This window comes from Anopheles stephensi, chromosome X (assembly GCF_013141755.1).
Source record: "Anopheles stephensi strain Indian chromosome X, UCI_ANSTEP_V1.0, whole genome shotgun sequence".
Taxonomy (NCBI): Eukaryota; Metazoa; Arthropoda; class Insecta; order Diptera; family Culicidae; genus Anopheles; species Anopheles stephensi.
In genome coordinates this window covers 2,784,827-2,806,024 of record NC_050201.1, presented here as the reverse complement: position 1 = coordinate 2,806,024, position 21,198 = coordinate 2,784,827, and the positions used below count along the sequence as shown (strand labels likewise).

The following is a 21,198-nucleotide window of genomic DNA, read 5'->3' as shown; positions in this document are numbered from 1 at the left end:
GGATAAGAGACGGTGGAGACGAGACAAAGAAAGCTGGTGCTTTGTGTGTGTGTGTGCAAAGGAGAAGGAGAGCCTACGTCCAGGGGATTATACGTTCGGCTATGGGTAGTTGGAAACATATTTGCAAGAGCGGGAGATGTGATCATAGGCTCTATTTGACTTGCGATAAGTTTCTGGTGGATATATTCTATTAAGCATGAAGTCTTGTTTGTTTAGATGTAGATTTTAAAATACTCTAGAGATATTCAACTTCCTTAATCGTTAACTTCAATCCAATTTTAGCTCTTGATGGATAGTCTCTCGCTTCGTCCAGTATCTAGAAAGAGCAAGTCTGGATAAGATTTGATACCAACGCCTTCTTGATAGCAAGCGGCGCCACTATCAACTAGACCACTGGACCCTCCCATACACTCTGATGGTTAGGGGGGATGGCAAAAAAAAAAACATGTTCTCAAACCACACACACACGGCGTCGCATGTCGCACCAGCCCATCTATTACCGCCGTAGTTTATCTTCATCGCTCACTGTCATTGTTAATTATGATTGAAGGTATATCAGCTCCTCCGTCCCGTACTCGCAGTCGCGGTGTGGCTCGGTATTGACCAGCATTCCGGATCACTTTATCCGTTCGTTCTTGGCAATAATCCTGGATGGGCTGGAACTTTTGGCGTGGTGGATCATCTGGCGTGGTTAGTCTCGGACTCATCCGCAGGAACTCACTCGAAGCGAATAGCGTATAGAAATGTTGGGGGGCAAAACTTGGACTCTGGACACTGGAGTTTGTCCAATGAAAAAACCAGGGATCCATCCCAATCCACATCATCTGGGGTGGTTAGCGTAGTCCATCCCTTCTGCTAACTTCGTGCTCTTAATCTAGGAACTCACTCGAAGTAATGTCGTTTAGACATGTAGGGAGGGAAACTTACCACCTATCAAAAACCTAGACTCTGGACACTGGAGTTTCTCGAATGAAAAAACCAGGAATTCATCGAAATCCAAATCATCTGGCCCGGACTACGCTAGTGTTATCCCTTTTTCTAACTCCATGCTCCTATTCTAGGAACTCACTCGAAGTAATAGCCATGTTGGAGGGAGGGAAAAAACTAGACTCTGGACATTGAAGTTGCTCGCATAACATCTTTCGCTCACCGATATTCGAATCTTCCGGAATCAGCAATCGTCATAGTTCACGGAATTGAATCGAAAAGCCGTGTCCAGAGAAACGCGCTGTGCTCCAGAATATAGTGTATAGGCCCCCCACTTTCTTTGAAGAAAACTTTCTCCCATTACCTTTTCTGCCTACCAACGCTGAACTCGTCTTCTTCCACTTTGGTCAGTTTAGTGCTGTTCAACAAAAAAAAACCCCAACTCCTCCCAACACCAAGAACAACAGCAACAAAACAGCATGAAAAATCACCAACGAATCAGGCTCATTAAGTGCGTGTTTATGCGCATACATTAACATATATATTATTCAAATGACATGACACAATTTAAAACGGTTCCTTTGCCTCTTTTAGGTCATTGACGTGTGGTGTAGGATATGTTGATTTCCAGCTTTGTTGTTTTATCATTTCGGTTTGCCTGTTCTCTGTGGGGAAATGTTTCGCTGGACATCCTTAAGTGCCTTTACCTAATTACAATCAAGTGTTGCTAGCGCTAGAGATCCTCATGAAGTCTGACGTTACGCAACACAGGTCGGGGTGGGGTGAGTGATTTGAAAAAAATTAAATAATTTTGTAATCAAAAAAGTACGTGAATTGCTGGAACCTGAAGGGCGCTCTGTAACTTCTGGCTGCAGAAAGGAGAGAAAAAGAAGTACTACAAAAAGTTGAAACCCGTGTAAACTGGCCACGGGTATAAGCGGCTAAGCATTTGATTAAGTATGATGTACGTCCATTCTGCTTTGTACCCACATTCTTGCTCCGCGTGTTTTATTTTTTTCTGCGGAGGTCTTGATGCCCACCACCACCGGCTATTTGCCCCGTAGATCCTACGTACGGACGGCGGTGGAAGTTACGGTCGATGGCGTTACTCCACTTTATTATGTATGCAGCATGTAACAGCTTCGGCTGCAATTTTCTCTCTTATGTGGCACTAGCCTTTCTAGCGACGCTGCTCGTGTGATCTGAAGACCACTCGGCTGGCGATCGATCGGTGAGCTCTGTGTGCTTGACAAAATTTGATTCAATTGTTTCAAGGTTTTCGGTACGAGTATGGGCGAAGAATGTCATCACCATCTCTTGCACGATCCACCAGGAGTCCTCGCTGAGCTCTATCTGACGTGGACTCTTTAGTTTGTACATTAGTCAGGGGAGGGTTTTTTGAAGGTAGCGAGCTAAGATGAAAGCAAAGATAACTGTTCCAACTTTCCACTTGGTTTGTTTGCGCTTGTGGCAGAATTTTGCAGACAGACGGGCCGAAAGGTTCAGAGACCAGCAACAGTGCCTTCGGTTATCAAATCTGTGCTGCCTGCTGCCCTGTTCTCGGCCGTCCCGCGATATTATGGTCGCGATCCAATTCGAAGAATTTCCAGGCCCCGGTGCGCCGAGTGGAAATAATTAAATGCTCATTACATGACAATTATACAGCATAAAGTATGTTTAATTACGTTCTTAACGGCCATTCCTTATGCCGTATGCCTGCGTGCACCGACAGTGCGGTCGTATTACCAGGGCAGAGCGTTGCCTTTATAATGGCCACGCGGGAGCATAGGCCGATGAAACGATGACGCCAACTGGACGCCTCAGCTGTCTGGACAGATTTTGCTCTGTCCTTTCTTTTTTTTTTGTTGTTTTTCCTGTGTGATGATGCTCATGATAGCCAACGGGAATCTTGACAAGAGCTGCCCCAATGATATAGGGGCCTTGTGCGAAAGACCGTGAGTAGCATGCGAGCAACGAACGAGAACGAAGAGAGAGAGATAGGCAGAAAGAATAGAATTAACAAGACAGCAGAGAGGAGAACGAGCAAAAAAGAAAGATGAGGTAGCTGTAAGAACTTTGCTCAAATAGTGTAAGCTACTTTTATCAAGGTTTATAGTGAATATCTTCTAAAGGTGGTGAGCTCTACTTTGAGAACTCCTCCTGCCTGATATCTTGAACGCTTTCGACTGTCACATGTCACCAAGGGAGCGCTTAAGTGTACAGGTCAAGGCAACCAGTTGAACCTCACCTCGCGCGGTGTTCTTGAATCGAATGTCTCAAACGGCCCTCAATTATCTGTTGTAAACGGACAGAAGTAGAGGAACGATGACGGCGCATAATAAAATGTCTAGCATCACTAGCTACTAAAACTCTGATAGTAATGCTTGACTTGCTTGGCAGTTGTTGATGAGGAAAACGGACGCGAACAGCAAGGTCTGGGTCGTCTTCCTAACCGCAAATACTTGACATAGTTCAATAAAACCAAACTAACTCGCTAACTCGCTAGTTTTCTCTGTCTCTCTCTCTCTTACACACGGTGTGGGTCCTGATGGTTTCTTGGTGTGGCGTTCGGCGAATGTTGCCGCTGCCGTGATTTATTGGTGTTTCCTGACGGTTACAATGCTGGTTTATGGGCTGTTTGCTATCGCTGGTCGGTATCGGTTGTGCGAAATCTGTCCCCCTTATCCGGCGACCGATTTCTTTGGTGATTAAAAGTTCGAACGGTTCGTTCTTGGTGGTCCTGTCCGGGCTTAAATCTATGCTCGGGAGAATTTATCGTCGTCGTCCACCGGTTGTGGGAAAGCATGAAGCATGATTGATCGCGCGCTGGGTTGGAACAAGATATACCTGGACACACCGAAACATTAATATGGAAAGTCAGTGTTATCAAATCCCGAAAGCATGTCCTTAAGCTCATCAGGATTGTAGAATATGGATACAAAAACCCCTTATGTAGGTCAACGCCGAAAAAAAAAGGGTTTTTGGAGGGATCTTTCCAGCGAAAACCCCGAAATGAAATAATTGATCCTGAGAAAAACTATTTTGAAATCGTGTGTAAATCAAACTGCACATACAGATACAGCTAATAAATTATTTTTATTGCAGCCTTTTCTCTCTTTCTCTCTCTCTCCGCCTCAAGTTGTTGAGCTGTGCCGCATTGAACACTACTTTGGATGTTTTGGAATTTATTAAATCCGAGCGTCGGTGCGGAACAAAGCAAAGGGGAAACAAATCTTTACGATACATCGGAATTAAGTAGCGCAGAGATTCCGGCCGGCAGAGTTTATGTCAGTGGATTGATTTATTGCTTTTGGGGGCTAAGTTTTAGTTGGGTTTGTTTTTTTTTGTGTTTTGGGGGGGAATCAATCTCATTATCTCACTCGTCCACAAGTTGTCATCCGCTTCGCAGCTAGACATGGGCCATATCGGGGATAATCGTATAAGGGGCGGCAAATGTGACAGACAAATTTATCAGCAACACACCTGACAACATATTTATGACAGTTTTGACAGCTTGTTGAATTTAAATCATCACACGGAGGTGATTGATGAGCAATTCAGGCCGGACAGAATCGAATGAATGTTTCGGTTCCAGACCTGGTGACCTGGTGGCGTAGCCGATCGAAAGCGTACGTCTCGGGATCTGAAGGGTATTTAGCTGTTGGGATGATTTACACTCCGATTAGTCTGTGGCGTTACGGGACTTTCTCCAAGGATTTGTTTTTTCTTTCTCGGGGGAGAGGTTAATGTGAGCTTTTGATTTATAGCAGCGATCGCGTTATCCTACATAACTGGGTCATATGGATTTTGGGGGGATAAACAAATTTGTTCTCTTTTTTTTTTATTGCGATAACTGTAGTCTGGGACTTTTGTGCAGAATCTAGATTTTTGAAGTAGGTAATAAGGTCTCGACTGTGAAGAACCCGGCCGGACCCAGTGGAGACTTTGACATGACTTTATCTTCCCGATATGGCACGGGTCGTAGAGCCGACACATCGGATCCAAACAGGAAGATGGCAAATAATTATCACCTTTTTCCCGTTTCTTCTGTCCACGGATCTCTAGAGTGTGGACGTCGTAGAATCAATGATCCCCATTTTGCCATCCTTGCCCGTACACCGAAACACAATATCGCGAATTCCTTCTAAGTTTGGTGTCGTAAGGACAGTCCGACAAAACAGAATGCAGAATCGAAAAGCTAGAAAAATTAAATCCGAGAGATACCCACCGAAGATATGTTGCTGAAGCGCTAGCAGCGATGGTGCAGAAGTGTGAGAATCGAGCGGGCAGATAAGAGTCAGGCTCTGTCGTCGTATGGGTTTTGTGCTGGCCAGTTCGTTCACCTTCCGCCCCGGTGATGAACTTCGTGTGATCGTGTGAGTATAGGTGGGCACTGTATCTATATCGCCTATGCTACCGAAGGAAAACGGCCCCAGCGCGGTGGAATACTCGAGATAGAGATAATTCAAGACCATTGGCTTTGTCTTTCGACCATTCCCTGGAACCGCCGGTTCCTGGGGCAGCGAGCAGAAAATGGGCTTCGGGCAGCGGGGCTGGCAGGAATCGACCGGGCAGGAACATCAACATAATATTTAGCAGAAGGTATCGCCACCGGATGTAGCGATCATCGTTCCAAATGAGCGACGCGTAGTCATTTTGAAGCTAACGAGGTTGGCAGAATATGGGGGGATGCTGGTCAAACTGAGGAAATACATCTATAGCTTGATAATGCGGTACGGTTTAGTATAATACAGGCTAACTAACTTTATGTGCAAACTCTGCAACAAATAGCTCTATGTTGAGGAGCACATCATCGGGAAAAAAAGAAGGCCGTTGAGGTCTTCCGAAGTATCATCCTCAACATTTTGGCGGATCTCATCGTAATAGTGGAACTGAATGAAATATAAGAAGGAATGAAAGGCACAACGAAGTCAAGGGAGGATTTCTTAGAACCCATATAGCGTACGGCACCGAATAATACGTCTCTCGTTCGGGTCATCGTCACCGCACATCCTATCTCTATATGCAAGATGGCGTGCGAATCAGATCTTTATCATGGGACGACATGATTGGTCGCCTGATTGTTGAGTGCTTAGTATCAAATCAGATAGCTATTTATATTGCGGTTGTTGCATAGCGATCGATGCATGAGTATTAATCATTGCGTTGTTGGATACCAAACCGAGAGGGTCCTGTTTGTTTTCGGCTAGACAGAGGACGGGGAATTCAAGGATAGTTATAAACATTCTGAACCTAAAATCTCATCCAGATCAGTTGAAGGTGGGTGTTGGGTAATCGGTAAAAGGGTTGCTTCTTCTCAAACGGAGTCTGCATTCCTGGAGGTTGAACTTCGATTATTGGAGCACACATACGCTTTCGTGATTTTCCGCGGGGTGGAGACCAGTTTGAGCTCTTCGATAAATGGTTCGATTAATGAGCTGTCCAGATTCAAGCCCGTAGAATACGTTGAGTACCTTGTTGGACCTCAAGAGAGAGAGAATATAAGCCCTGGTAGACTTTATAATACAAAATGAAATTAATTCTCTCTAACATATCAGCGATCTTTGTCTTGCCAGCTCCGCTTAGACACCAACCAGACCGAATGTATAGCGCAAAACGGGATGCCAAAAAATATCATTATGGTTATCAACGGTATGGAGACCGGCAGCGACGCTAATCTCAGCCGAGCGAATCACAACGCGCGGTAATGGTCGATTGAAAATTTCCTCCGAATTTCAAGCGTCGTCACTAAAACTCTGCAGACCCACAACGGCGACTCGCGCTCCCTATGCGATATGATCATTATTTCTGCTTTCCTCACTGTCAGCACATTCTTTATGGCTTCGGCCGAACTGCAATTTCTGGCGCGTTGAATGCAGATCCTGCCGTAATGCACCATTCTTTACCCGGTTTGCCGGTGGTGGAGATGATTTAATAAGCGAGAATGCCCACCGACGTTGACAGCGAAAAGCAACGGCCCAAGACCGGGGCAAAAATAATTTCGCATGACATTGGTGTTCACGGTAACCGTGCTGGATGATAATCGGTTTGCTGCTGTCCCATTCCCTTGACGAAGTGCGTCCCGAAGCTGACAGACAGTTTCGCGACGGACCATTGCCAAAGTTTTGGGCGAACATTTTGGATAATTGTGAAGATCGATGAAAATGAAGTTATCAGAGGCGTCCTTTGCTATGCAATTAGTCAGCGAGTGAAAAATTGAAGGTTCTTGAAGTTATCCTCCCCTTTTCTTTGGCTCTACATCCATCCAGAGGTCTTGGCCAGCCATTACTGACTTCCTTCCAGAATAATCAGTTCATTCAGATCGTATCATCTTGATGAACTTCAAACTTTAAGCCAACATCTTTTAAGTTATTGTGTATTTGGAATTGTTTCTATCATACAGATACGTCCTCCAAGCTAGCGACTCGGTCAGAGCTGCAAGAGTGTGCACTAGCATCCGGTTTGGTGATGTTCGGCATCTTGCTGGAGCGACTAATACGACTTATACAGGAAGCACTGGACACAGCCAGAGACAGTACGAAAGGGACTGAAGCTGACGTGATCAGTACCGAGAGTGAGATACCGAAACTTGTCCTGCCTGAGGACGCCAAAGTGATACTACCAGCTATTAAGGTAACAATGAAGTTGCATAAACTCGTAAACTACTCGTAAGATATTGAATATCTGATGATTTGAACTCTCATGTTCACCTGCTATAAATGTAGGTCTGGTGCGATTGGATGATGTCCAACACGGAAACCTGGAATCCACCTCCATGCTGTGCTGATTTTAAGATGGGGTAATATCCTGCACTGTTTGATGCAGACATTTTCCCTTCTAAATGATTCTACTCCTTTCTTTTCCAGAAAATCAACTGCCCATGATCCGTGGTCCGAACTGGCGGTGCTGATGAACATGCTCAAGAGTTTGGATACGAACCGCGGCATACTGTCGGTCGAGCAAAAGGATGGTAAGTTCCAGTGGGGAACGATTTACAAAATTTTGCGTAGTGCACTTAGGGAAGAAATTAAAATAGAAAGTATAAACGTGCAAAGTTGCCATAATTATAGCAAGCCATCGATTTTATTCCACCATTTTCCACCAGGGTACGAAACGGTACGACTTCCAGAGGATATTACCCTTGCTGGGTTCACACCACTCATGTACCACGAACCGGAACCAATTTTTGTGCATCCAGAGTGCGACATGGAAGAGGCACAAGTAATTATAACGAATGTTTTGACTTAACACACACACACACAAAACACCACGCGACGAATGGGCACTAAATGCTAATTATTTGTTTCATTTCTCCCATAATACAGAATGTGCTACGCATACAGAAGTTACTCTATTTTGGCACCGATCGTCTGTGTAACTGTGATCCACCAGTGCTTCACCGCGGCACACCAGAAAATGCTGCCCAGTTTTATAGCGTGGTAGAAAATCGAATAGAAGCGGTAAGTGTGGTTTTGTTGGTATTGGAAGTACAGAAATTCGGGCATCAGGATTTTTAATCCTGCAATCTGCTTTCGACAGCTGGGCGATATGGATATCCTGATGGAAAGTTTTAGCGATGGTGAAGGTGCACCGACACCGGACGATGAGAACGGTTCGAAGCAGCTTGATCCAGAAGTACCGGCTGAAGGGTGGGCCTCACCATCGACTGATAGTGGCGTTATAAGTGGTGGCAGCAGCATTAGTCCGGGTAGCATCGAAACGCGTAAGCTACTGCGGCTGAAGGACGAGCTCGAGCGTAAGCAACGCATGCAGGAGAAACATAACCAGCGAGTGCAGGTGAGTGATGATGGACGGTTTCTTCGGTCCTCGGACTTTAATCGTATAAATTTCGTAATTCGTTTCGAGCGCTTACTGGCGCGATTGCGCTGTTAATCGACCGGAACTGTCTTTTCGTTGTTGTGCGGGATCGTTTGCTCCGGCATCGGTTTATCGATAGGCACCGCGGATTCCCACTGTCGCTGATTGCAACTTACGACCGTTTCATTAATTACATATAACTCACACTTCCGGGCGGGAAGCAACGTGTCGATGGGTACCCACACACACACAAAGGAAAAGGGCGTTAGCGAAAGAACGAGCTCGAAAGAAATTAATTTCTGATATGATGTGTCCCTCCTCTGTTGACCACCATAATGCTCGAGATTCTTGTTGGTGTAGTTGACGTACCCGAGAGAGTGGCCGTTGGCCGGCTTCCGCCCCAAAAGCCGATGCTCCCCGGCCGAGCACACAACAACCGGGGTGGGTTCGTAAGCGCTTATGAATATTAATCATAATTTGCTCACCGTGCACCGTGGCTTCGGTCGGGCGGGAGACGGTGGCGGGCCCGTGTCCACCTCAACGGGTCGATTTTTATTGTTGTGGGCTCCATCAGCACCACCGCCGCGCGGATCAAACAAATTAAAGATCAAGAGCAAAAAGGAAAGGGTAGATCCGGGCGAAAGAACATGCGAAAGATTTGCTGTTATGGTATCGTGGCTTATTAGTGTGTTAATAGGCTTTTTCGGGGTTCATTTTATTATACCCACCGGTAGTGGTAAAGGCAGCCGGGGACGGCATTGGACGGGGTGGAGCCCATCTTGTCTTTATTTTGTTACTGTCGACAAGAGCCCGGCAAACGAAGCATCACCACTATCGGGCTCGATATGGCTGCGATGGTAGATCATTGTCTTGGGAGCAGTCGCGGTGGTTGACCTCTTGCTGTATCTTGAGCTGGGTGTCTCGGTTGCCTTTAGGGTTCTTCCAACATTGAAGTTCCAGACTCTATAGACTTGCGATCTTCGATGTTAGAAGTGTCCTTGAGGATAACCTTCAGGAAAATGGAGCATAACCTCAATTACTGATGTGTTTGCACCGAACAAAGCACAGATGTCTGCCCAAGACGACAAATGGATGTGTGTGTGTGCCCGGGATATGGTACACATTATGAATTGAGGTCGCCAACGAAATCCACCAGAATAGCCCGAACTTAAGAGCTTCACCACCTACCAAGACACAACCCCCCCCCCCCCGTATGTATGGCAAATTTTCTTCACCTCATCCTGCTGAAATGCATCAACCGAACTTAACGATCGCAAACGGCTTTTGCATGTACAAAAATCAACAGCAAGAAGAAAGCGATTCACCACCCCCACAGCTTCGTCACCGTATGCGTATGTTTCTGCCGTGGCCACGTACTTCGTAATTCCCTACTATTCCCTGTCGCGCGCTTGTGTTTTTTTGTTTTTGGAACCATCCCCTTATGCGCTTACTGGAACGGACGGACCTCGACCTGCTGGACAACAACGCTGGAACGCGCATTGTGTGATCTCTGTTTCCATGTGCGCGCGCGGCGCGCTATTTAGGTGAACGAACGAGTGAAAAATTCATGGTTTGCCTGCGAGTAATGTGAAAAGTGAAACGAAGTGTGGCAGGCTGGAGGGTTTTGGAGGCTCCGGTAAATTGAAGTCGCCGTAGCGAATAGTTTTCGCCACGGTTTGACCCTTTCTTGTCTTTGCGCGTGTGCACACGCTCGCCAGAGAGAGGGAGAGGAAAATCGCGCTGTGCGCGATCATGATCTTGAGCTGTTCTATTGGAGCATCGCGGGGAAAAGTTTTTCTTCGGCTAGTGTTAAAGAGTAAGCCGGAGAGAAAGAGAGAGAGAGCGAGCTAGGGAGAGAGAAGAAACAAAAGAACATAAGGAGTGCTAATGGGGAAGGATTTCTGTTGATGATAGATAAGGTTAGGACCCAGCTATCAGCCGACATCATAGTGACAGAGAGAGGTGCTCACGGCTCGCTGTTGTCTTTGATCGTATTACTGGGGTCTTTGATCGGATTCGCAATTGCATTACACATTAAAATCAATTGATATTGCGTTAATCGTTTTAAGATGAAAAACTCGAAACACGTCATGCCCCCTTCTGGATGGCCCCGATGTATCTCCGGTATATCTCTGATGGATATGGGAATGCGAATATGTTCAGACTGTGCTCAAGATTGGCAAGAGAGAACACACACACACACACACACACACACACGACACACAGACGTGCAGATGGCGAAGGAATGGAATCAGAAACAGCGGGGCAGCGTTATGTAGTTTAAAATGTTGATATCCTCCCTTAAGTTTTTTGTTGTTTTGTTTTGCCTTATCCGCCTCACAGTCAACACCAGCAGATCAACACTGTACGGTCGAGCAAATCTGTAAAGGCGAAGGATAAGAAAGAAAAAAAAAAACACACGAACAAACGAAGAAAATGGAGCTGTGGAGCAGGTGGAGGAGTAGCAGCAGCAGCAGCAGCGGGAGGACAAGAACTAAATGGATAAAGGGAAAAGGGCGGGCATGGGGAGTGAGGCTTTGCGAAAGGTGGGAAGGATGGGAAAACGGGATGCAAGGTGAAGATCGCGAAACAGTTGTGGAATGTACACGCGAACGAAAGGCGCCGACGGTTTTTTGATCAGGGAGAAAGAGATTGCGTTAGCGAAGTGAGGCCTACCCATCCCCGGGAGGAAAGAGGTGGGTGGGGGAAGAGGGTAGGGAGCAGTGAGAAGAGAAGAGAAAAGAACGCACATAATAGACATTCTCGTACATAAAGAGTGCTGCTTCATGTACTGTCGTTTTTTTTTTCACCGCCTCCTCCTCCTCCTCCTCCTCCTCCTCCTTCTGGGCGCGTTCCTGAGATGGAACGATGGTTTTGAAGGCGAGGAGACACTCAAATTTCAAGGGCATAACCGGCAACGGGATGTGACAGGGTTGTGAGGTTGAAGATAATGGAACCTTCCACCTTGACCATCATGCGTGTGGGTTTCTTGAAGCACAAATTAGAGTTTTTGGCTAATAGATTGGGAAGTTTTAGTGCTGAGGAGACTCTGCGAGATATAGGAGGACACGGAAGGACACATGGATTATAACAAGTCGGGCAGATCTATGTATCTCCCCCCGTGGAAAGATAAGCTGAGGTTTAATAGCATCAGCTGATAAAGGGCGATGCTAGTCCAGCTTTGACTGGCGGGAGTCCCGTTATGCGTAGTCACATTGATGAAGGCCTTCTGTAGGTCTCTCTCCTTCTCTTCGCCTCGCAACGTCATCATAAGCTCCGGAGATGGTTCTAAGCGTATGTAATCCTTTAGAATACTCACCTACTCCTACATTGAGTTTGGTGCTCTCTGTTGATTCAATATCCAAAACCTTGACAAGCGATCTCAAGCACTGATGTCAAATATTGATATCCGAAAATAGTGTTTCGCTCGCCACTTTACCACTTCCTGCAGAGGGCAGATTTGATGCATGCTTGACAAACACTTCTCTGCAGTCTGTTAAGCAAATAGGTGTACTTGATATTCGGTGATGTTCTATTCTGGTTGTCTGATCAGATGTGTTGAGGCCTTCATCCATCTATTGTAGGTTAGCGCAGGAGAGTCTTGGGAATGAGGATTCTTGGATGCAGCGAAAATGTTATCCAAAAATCTGCATGACATCGACCACCTCCGATGCCATCGCGGAAGTAGCTAGGCATTATTTGCTAACGCCTTAACAGTGCTGCTTGGACACAGCTATTTATAGAGCATGATGGACTTGGCCGTCGGTAGCTCCGCTGTGCAACTCGAACTGCACCTAAAGTTTTTCTTATCGTAGCCACCAGACAGATGTTGATTTTTCCTTTTCTTGAGCATTTCAAGAAGCGAGCAAGCTTCGATTGGACGTCTCCCCACACACACACACCTGGCGTCAAGGTCATCGAAAATATTGGGATTTGTCAAAAGCTATAATGCATTTGCGCTGTATTTATTCTTCCCCGACAGCTCGCACACAATTCCGGGCTGATGATGCCCGGATTGCAGCCCGTGGACTTCGCCCAAACGAGATCACCGAGTGGCAAAGATGGATAAAATATTTACTGCCATTTTGCACCTTCAACACCTCGTTCATTAAATCGCGAGCGAGAGGGGTGGCAAATAATAATATTTCACCAACTAACTTACTTATCGCGTAATGGCATCCACGAACCACGTCCAGCGGTTTGCTGCAATCGGGGCTTCGCCGCAACCTAACCAAACAAAACGGGCTGAAATGGCGCACCATTTGCATAAACGGCTCCACGCGTCACTCGCTCGCCGGTCGTTGGAAATTATAATGCGTCGGATAGTTGCAATTAGGGAAAAGGTTTTGTGTCTGGGAGTTTCTTCGTTTTTCTCTTGCATTTTTGCTCTATGCCAACGATCTGTTGGAACCGGGACGATTGATGTTGCACAAGCAATAGCTGAGAGGCGTAGGGATTTTTTGATGATTAGTTTGCGCTTGGAGGGGTGGGGGACCGGCAAAACATATTCAAATCGAACTTGTACTGATTGCAGAAATAATAAATCATAAATGTCGTGCACGGTCGATGCTTTTTGGTCGCTGATGGGGGCTTGTTGTTCGACGGCATTGCTGCCCTTTGCTGAAACGTGCTGCGTTAATGTCCGAGAAGCATCCTTGAGGTGATCGCTGTGAGGTCGCTGTGCCAATCGTCATAAGTAATTAACCTGGATCTGATACACTCACTAGGAAGTACAGCGATACAGCACAACACTAACACAGTAAGCCGTAGGTACGATGTAGACGAGATATTCTGCTCGAAATTGGAACTCGTTGGAGCCTGCGTCGTCCACCGCGAAGATAAGCGATTTAACAGAAGCAAGCTATTAAGAGGATTTTCAGCCAGCCTTAATTAACCTTTATTACCGCGTGAAACAAACCTGTAAAACGGTCGTAAATAGCTTAATTTTTTGCGCATAACAGTATAATCTATTTGCATAAGAAATGATGCTCAGTTTCGTGTTGTTGTTGTTGGCGTTCTAGCCTTCTAGTCGGGTTTTAAATCTAGGTATAATCTAGGCACTTCGTTAAGTATGTCGTCTATTCTTGACCATAACGTTATGGTAGTAGCCATTTGAGGTGTTCTAGTCGAACGGTGCTCTATGATCTTTGGCAACGAGAGTTCCGTATAATCTGAGCCTATCCTAAGACGATCTCACCGTAGGAAAAAGATTCTAGATCGAGTTGAGAGCCCCTGGACGAACGCTAGCGTGAACTATGATGGTGCTAGTAAGAAGTGAGTCCCGATGGGCCTGAAAATCTTCGATCGTAAAATTGCCTGACAAATCAATCTTATATCATAAAGGCTTTGATTATATCTTTTGTCTTCCCCGGAGTTTCTTGCTTGGTACGGCCCGACCTAATGAGCATGCTCGGGTTGGTGATGTTGGAAACAAGTTTTATTTTTTTTTGTTACCAGTTGTGTAACGGTGTTGGGCAACATAATATCCCATTAATCAAATCATTTGTTTGATTTAGGATATTGGAAACCTTTTTGGGAGGGAACATTAGCGAGCAACACATTTAATTCACAAAGAACGATAAAGAACAACTCCATTACAGAGCGGTCCTATCTGTTCTTTTGGTTGTTGAAGGAGCTTAAGAATTATACCTGAATAGCTCTCGAATAACTGGAGGCAGGTGTATCAGGACGATACAAATTCTTGCCGTTTTCATATAGGTTCTACAACTTCGAGAGGTCTTGGTCTGTCACAAAGTCTGGATCTCTTGACAGCTGGTTAGTCAAGGCACAACGGTTCGGATGAGATTTGATATTGGTCCTGCGCTGTGTTAAAGATCGCTGCCACTACCAACTAGATCTCTGGCCCGCTCCAATATGCTAACACGAACTATGGTCTGAATAAAAAAAGAACCCCAACTGGTTGTTTTGAGGTTAGGCTGTGCTTATCCAGTTATAACTCCTTTCCTTCATTTGACTATCCCATCTGCTATCGTTTCTGTTTGTAGTTTTATATCTTCAATGTAATTGGCTCCTCTTCTTTGCTTCGCACCGTTTAACTCACGAGCACCTTCTCCGATCGCGCACCACGGTGTGCGCACCAGTGAAGATAGGTATCATGGTTGCTAAGGACTATAAAAACACCTAGGCAACAATTGATACGATCAGCATCGGAAGTGGAGGCTGCTCGTGGCGGCCGGCCTTCTGGTTTGGGTTGGGTTTTGTGTGGAGATTTTTGCTGATGCTGCCCTGTGAGTCACCGCTTGTGCAATGTCCAGACGAAGATGGGAGATAGATATGAGGTTTGCGATATCAAGATGCTGGAAGTTTCATCCGAGTCCTCCCCGTTCTTCTTCCTTTCCGAAGATGACAGATACTGGAGACGAAGTATTATGCTTGAAGTAATAATTGAATAGAATTTCCGGACTAGGGAGTTTGAATTCCAATTTGTCCCTTGAAGTCTTTATAGTCAAATTTGGTACTTAAAGCTCAACTGTATTAAGATCACGAGCAGCATCTCTCGGTACCGTCTGCATATAACATTGTTGCACCTTATGCATTGTCGCAAACTGTTGGAAGAATCTTGGACCAACGTGCCATTCAATTTCCTTTCCCTTAACCCTATGTCACATTCCTACTGTTGCTTCAGAGCTCGGGGAGGAAGACACGCATGTTGGACTGTTTGTTTGGTGCGATTTGTTTGCGCATTTGCTCGCCCTGCTTTTCTTTTCTTGTGTGCCTAGGTGGCACCGGTGAAGGGAGAATCCCGGAGGACACGGTGCAAACGTTCAACAATCACCCTGGTCCGAAACATTAAGGGTCGGGCGACGCAACCGTACAGGCACATAAGCGCATGACAGCCGTAGAATTGTCCGCGCCCGCTCAGATAAAAGGAATGTGAGATACCAACTCCGCCAGGCGGTGGAAGAAGAAGGGAAGCGAGTGAAAGAACGGGTAACGAGTACGCAAACAGAGCTGTGTGCAACATGCAAATATATGTTTGCATTCTTAAACACACAACACCGTTCGCCGTTCGCCGGCCGGGTCAGGTGTCCTTTTCAAACACCGAGAGTTTTGTGGCAGAAATCGCCACGTTTCTTGGTGATACGGGTGAAGTCATACACCCGCGGCATTCACATCAGCTGACGACTTGGGCGTATCTCCCCCCCCCTTTGGGGTACGATGGGTCCTAGAGCTTTTAGTGTCATATTATGTTTAGTTCATTAATTCTTCTCCTCATCTTGACCACCTTCACCACCGGCGTGTATGTGTGTGTGTCGATTGTTGGTTTTACTCCTTTGCACCTCAAGACGTGCAATGGCTCACCAGCTTAGTTTGGTTTTCATCTTGTTCAAGCTGTTTTAAATGATCCCTATTGACATAAGAGAAATTGGCAAAGAAATGGTTCGAGCCGGCCCGTTTCCTCCATCTCAAGTCTTCAAGATTCACTGAGCAAAAATGTGCCATTTTGTTTATCTGCTTCCGTGGGGAAAGTGTTAATCTCGTGTATCGGTTTGTTATGGACCTTAATGGAAATGAATGGTAACGGGTCAAACTAAGCCAATCTCGCGCGATACATAAACATCAAGAGACATTGACATATTGCGTAAGAGTCGCTAACAAGCGTACCTTCCCTAAACCCTATGTTAATAAGGCTAATGCCACTGACCTGTTGTAATCGTTCATCCCGTGCAGGATATACTTTCGCAAAGCACGATCGCAGTCACCATCGAAGTTCGGCCCCGGTCTCTAGTTCCGGACACGAACTGCTTCGTCGACTATCTGCCGGCCATAGAAATGATCGCGAAGGCGCATCCACTGTACCAGCTAATGGTACCGATCATTGGTAAGATAAGGACGCAATCGCCCAGATATTATGGGACATCCAGGCAGTTTCGAAAAACTGAACCCATCTTCCCTCCATTCCTTATCCAGTGATTAACGAGCTCGAGGGGCTTTCGAAGGGTATAAGACATCTGTCACCGAAACAACAGACATCGGCCGGCAATGAACTGTTGTCAGCGGCGTCCAAATCGTACGCCCTACCAACAGCCCCGGCAGCTGTTGCGGATATTGGCACGGGACCACAACCGATCAACAGTGCATCGCTTCCCGCGCTGCAGCATGCAGCCAAGGTTGCGGAACTGTCCAAGAAAGCGTTACATTTCATCAAGTCACGCAATCCTGCCCTCAAGTAAGTGATCCGGCTGCTAAGAAATTCAACTATCACCCTTTATGGCTAAATTTGTGGTGTCCTCTCAACCGTACTGTAGATGCGTTACGACGAAAGGATCCATACTGAAAACGTCCAACTTTACGGTGGAGGATGGTGACGGGGATCTCAAGTCGAACGACGATCGCATCCTTGAGACGGCGCTCAATCTCTGTCGACACAGTGTTAAAGAAAAGCAGGGTAAGTTGATGTTTCGGTTAAACCTTTCTAGCTATCTCCAAAGTCCACAGTGAGTGTGATAATCTCCTCCTTCGCTCACACACAGCCGGAACACGCTACTTAACACACGACGTCGTACTGCTAACGACCGACCGTAACCTGCGCGTCAAAGCCATATCGAACGACCTGCCCGTCCGGGAGCTGCCCGACTTTATCAAGTGGGCTGGGCTGAGTGCTTAACGAATGGTGCCCCGGGTGGGAATGAGCTGGCTGGTAGCATTTCGGTAACCGGCAATCTCTCTCTCACCACACACACACGCTGTACATCTTACCAATTCTAGCTAGCGCCGTGTAGTTTATCTTTTTAAACAAATTGACAGATGACGTCCCAAAAGCTGCTGATCGCAGGTGAGTGTTGGAAGTTTTGCTCACCTAGGGTAACTCAAGGTAGGAGACTGCATCAAATGGGCGTTAGGCCGGATAAGAACTAAGCATAAGTATGTTAACCTAACGTTGCGGAAACGTTCTACCGAACCTGCATATTGGTCCGAAATGTTGACCAGCATGTCTGACCAACCTGTGTAAGGGTGAGGAGAGCGCATGGATAGGGCGACACGTATGTACACCATACGTTCGATACCAATAGAGATACCAGTAACGGTGTGAGCACTACATCACATGTTACTGATGTGTAATGACTGATTCACCTGTTAGTGACGGACTCGATTAGTTCGTGCTTTGGTTTTTAGAACGAGGAGAGAACAGCAGTGAATATTTTAGTTTTTTTTAACATCTTTTTTTTGTCTGGGAAAACCCTGCAGCAAAATTCGCGCGATCAGCATCATAGAAGAGATTTTAACATAATAATGATTGATGCGTACGATTGGCTTCTAACCTTGTGTAAATCAGGGTTTTTTTCAAATCTTTTATTAAAAATGTACTCAAAATTCATAGTATCGGCCGTTTATAATTACTATATCACAAGTAAAGGAATGACATATCGACCGACATTCGCGGTGATGCCGTTCGCGATCGATTCGCATCTAGACTGATGTGCTAGAATAGTTCGTATTAGTCATTATGATAGCCCGACAGGATAGATACGCAGAAATTACGCGCGAACGGGAATGGTGTTAATGTTGCGAGGAGTAAGTTTGTTTCCAAAATGCAAACCCGCCTCATTTGTTAGTGGTTACTTAATCTTAAGCTAGCTTGCAAAGTTGTTGCTAAGGTGCTTTTCAACTGTTACGTTCTTTGGTTCGGTTAAAGTGTAAATTAGTTGCTTGCTCTGTAGTTTTAACCGTTTACTTGCCTATCGTACAAGCAGTACAAAACAAACAGCAGCGTTAATCCCTCTTCTTTTGCAGCATCTGTGATGCAGATGCAGCAGAGGCGTCATTACGAAAAATGTATAATAATACTCACTGTATCACTGCGCATTGAGACACAAGCGGATGCTGCTGTAAAGAGGGATATAGTTTTTAATCACCTAATTATTTAAAAAAAAAGTTTCGTTTTTTAAATTCTTTTTAACCCCCTCAAACACTTATGGATGTGCTGATTTCTCGTGAAAAAAAATCTCCCAAACGTCATCTTTTTAATCCTGTTTTTTTTTCTTGCGCGGTATTTCAACGCCTTATCTTATCCTCTTTATCCGTGATGGTGCTCTAGAGTTAGCAAAAGACAGTTAACACATTAAAATTATTATCTAACCCGCGCCACCGACGAGGGTTTCATTCGTTACTTAATTAAACACTCACCGACGATGATTGATGATGATGGATGAGCTCATGCGCTCCAGACAAAAATGTGCGGTCCTGATGCAGCGAATCGATTCGAAAGTAATTTTTTTTTTGCTTAGAATAAAATAAGTATAGTATAATTTTAAAACCATTAAATGTTTTATAGTTACGATGGGAACATCCGAAACGATAGAAAATGTGATATTTTTTTGTTGCTGTTAAAAAACTGTTAAAAAAAATAACAGGGTTTTCCTGATGATGGAACAACGTAAGCGACTTTTATAGCAACTAATAGTGGATGACAGCTGTCAACCCGACTATCAACTATCATCCACCGCAGTTGTAATAATAGCCGCTTGCGTTGTTCTCGCCGGGAAACCCCTGCATAATGTTGGGTGATTTAAAGCGGTTAGCTTCGGTTAAGGAAATCAATCGCAAATCGTCTGGCACCTGAGTTTACGGTCGCTTTAACGGGATGATTAGGCAATTGCGCGTTTGTTTTTTTTTTTTGTTGGTTGTTTTATGTGGCCTGCCAATTTGCTGCCTGCGCGCGGTTTTATGGTTTCGACGTTTGGCCTTGATCTTCTTGAAAACCATAAACAAAATGCATCGCTTTTGCGCAAAACGCATCGCAAACACAATGAGGAAACTATTAACGAGTTTGATGAGGAGCCGTTGCTGATGCAGCGTTTGTTTTTGTCTCGGGTATTGGGGGGCCTCTAGCGCTCCCCATTAGTCATTAAAACAATTATAATTTTAACTGTCTGTATAAGTGTTTGTGTTTGTGGGGAGACAGCAGGTAACGATGAGTTTAACACCTATTAGGGGAAAAAAAGCGACGAAGAAGAAGACTCACAATAACTGTTGAGTGCATGAGGAAAACTGAATTATAGCCGAATGAGCTCGGCTAACGTGCGCCCCGATTAGACAACGAAACATCTCATTAACGCGAAGTAGCACATTCGGTATCTTTACCACCAGAATTCTGCCAACTTTTCACGGTAGAGTGTTAAGCGATGTGATACTTCGATAGGGATATCAGTCGCCGAAAGGCAGGATATCCTGAGCACAGGGAAGGACAAGACTAATGTACGGCCTTTTTGCCCTGGGTAGCAAATTGATCTGGCAGAAGAAGAAGCATAGCACATCAGGTATCGAATAAACTATAAAATGAGATGGAAACGGGGGGAGGGGGGCGGGGGGGGGTTCGGGATTGGGATAAGAGGAAGAGTGGAAGAAGCTCCATATTGCCATCCAGGTAGATGGCAATTTTATGGTAAACGCGTAGAAAAATCCGAAGAATCAATTACCGCTTCCTTCTGACACATTGAATTAACGTTCCTCTGCCTCTTTTTCTTGGCTTGTTTCTCTTTCTCTCTCTCTCTCCATCTTGAGCTCGTACTTTCTGAGCTCTCTCGTTTTCGCGCGCACCTCATCTCTACGCGTCGCGAGACGTTACACATCATTTGCTATTTCCTGCTCTAGCTCTCAAACCATCAAACTTCTTTATTTTTAATACTAACTTCAGCCGGGCGAGGGGCAGCCGTAGGGGAGCAAGACGGCAGCAGCGAGCAAGAAAAGACTTCCCATTTGCTGCCGTCCCGCCGTTGGCAGTGGGGTTCGTTCGGTGGGGTGGCGATCGCGAGCGATCGACTAGCCCCGGCAAGGCTTGGGTCATTTAAAGTAGAATTCTGCTCCAAAGCGCGCACCGTTCCCTACGATTCCCCAATTGTTTCCCGGATGTGGTGCCATTTGTTATGAAAAAAAAAAGAGGTTGGTAAACATTGCGTGATCGATGTGCTGACTTGACCGATGACAGCTGACTTGACACTGATAGTAGCTGCTAGCGGTGAAGAGTAAAGAGTGATGGAGGTAATGTGTGGTTGAAGTAGTTAGGGCTTAATGAATTATTTAAATTAATTAAAACAGTCTTTAGAATGCGACATCGACAGTACAATGCTCAGCACCTTCAGACTATAGACTCTCGATTCATATGGTGAAACTTTGTAATCACTCAGGGGAATGACTTGAATGAATAGTGGAATATTGCGATCGTATAATGGAATTTTGCTATTAGTTGGAGATATTTGCAATTCGCTTCAAAACCCTGTAATGGAACTTTTAATCACTGTGGGAAATGTTTTAAATCGAAAATAGAATATAGCAAGCTCGTTGTGGAATTTTGCAATCATATAATGGAATCTTGCAAAAAAAGTAAGGTCCAACCCTGTCAAGCTGTTAATATTATTGAGTGCTCCTAAGGCAGCACCCTGTACATTGGCTCAAAGACTCGGCAGAAATGCAAATATCCCTTATAATAAT

At 45.4% G+C, this 21,198-nt stretch overlaps 1 protein-coding gene across 3 annotated transcripts in view; it reads left to right on the top strand.

Moving 5' to 3' along the window:
• The window catches only part of LOC118503759 (telomerase-binding protein EST1A), a 28,752-nt gene extending 9,728 nt beyond the window's left edge, over positions 1–19,024 (top strand). For 2 of the 3 annotated variants that reach the window (XM_036037422.1, XM_036037430.1), the window contains 10 exons: positions 7,331–7,560; positions 7,653–7,726; positions 7,794–7,897; positions 8,033–8,148; positions 8,253–8,387; positions 8,467–8,724; positions 16,438–16,588; positions 16,678–16,936; positions 17,016–17,155; positions 17,241–18,463. In XM_036037422.1, the coding sequence (XP_035893315.1) occupies positions 7,331–7,560; positions 7,653–7,726; positions 7,794–7,897; positions 8,033–8,148; positions 8,253–8,387; positions 8,467–8,724; positions 16,438–16,588; positions 16,678–16,936; positions 17,016–17,155; positions 17,241–17,374 (1,601 nt within the window). In that variant the 3' untranslated portion in view covers positions 17,375–18,463. Of the gene's footprint in view, positions 1–7,330; positions 7,561–7,652; positions 7,727–7,793; positions 7,898–8,032; positions 8,149–8,252; positions 8,388–8,466; positions 8,725–16,437; positions 16,589–16,677; positions 16,937–17,015; positions 17,156–17,240 lie in introns of all 3 variants that reach the window. The other variant, XM_036037438.1, reaches the window with a different exon arrangement.
• The last annotated feature ends 2,174 nt before the right edge of the window (positions 19,025–21,198 follow it).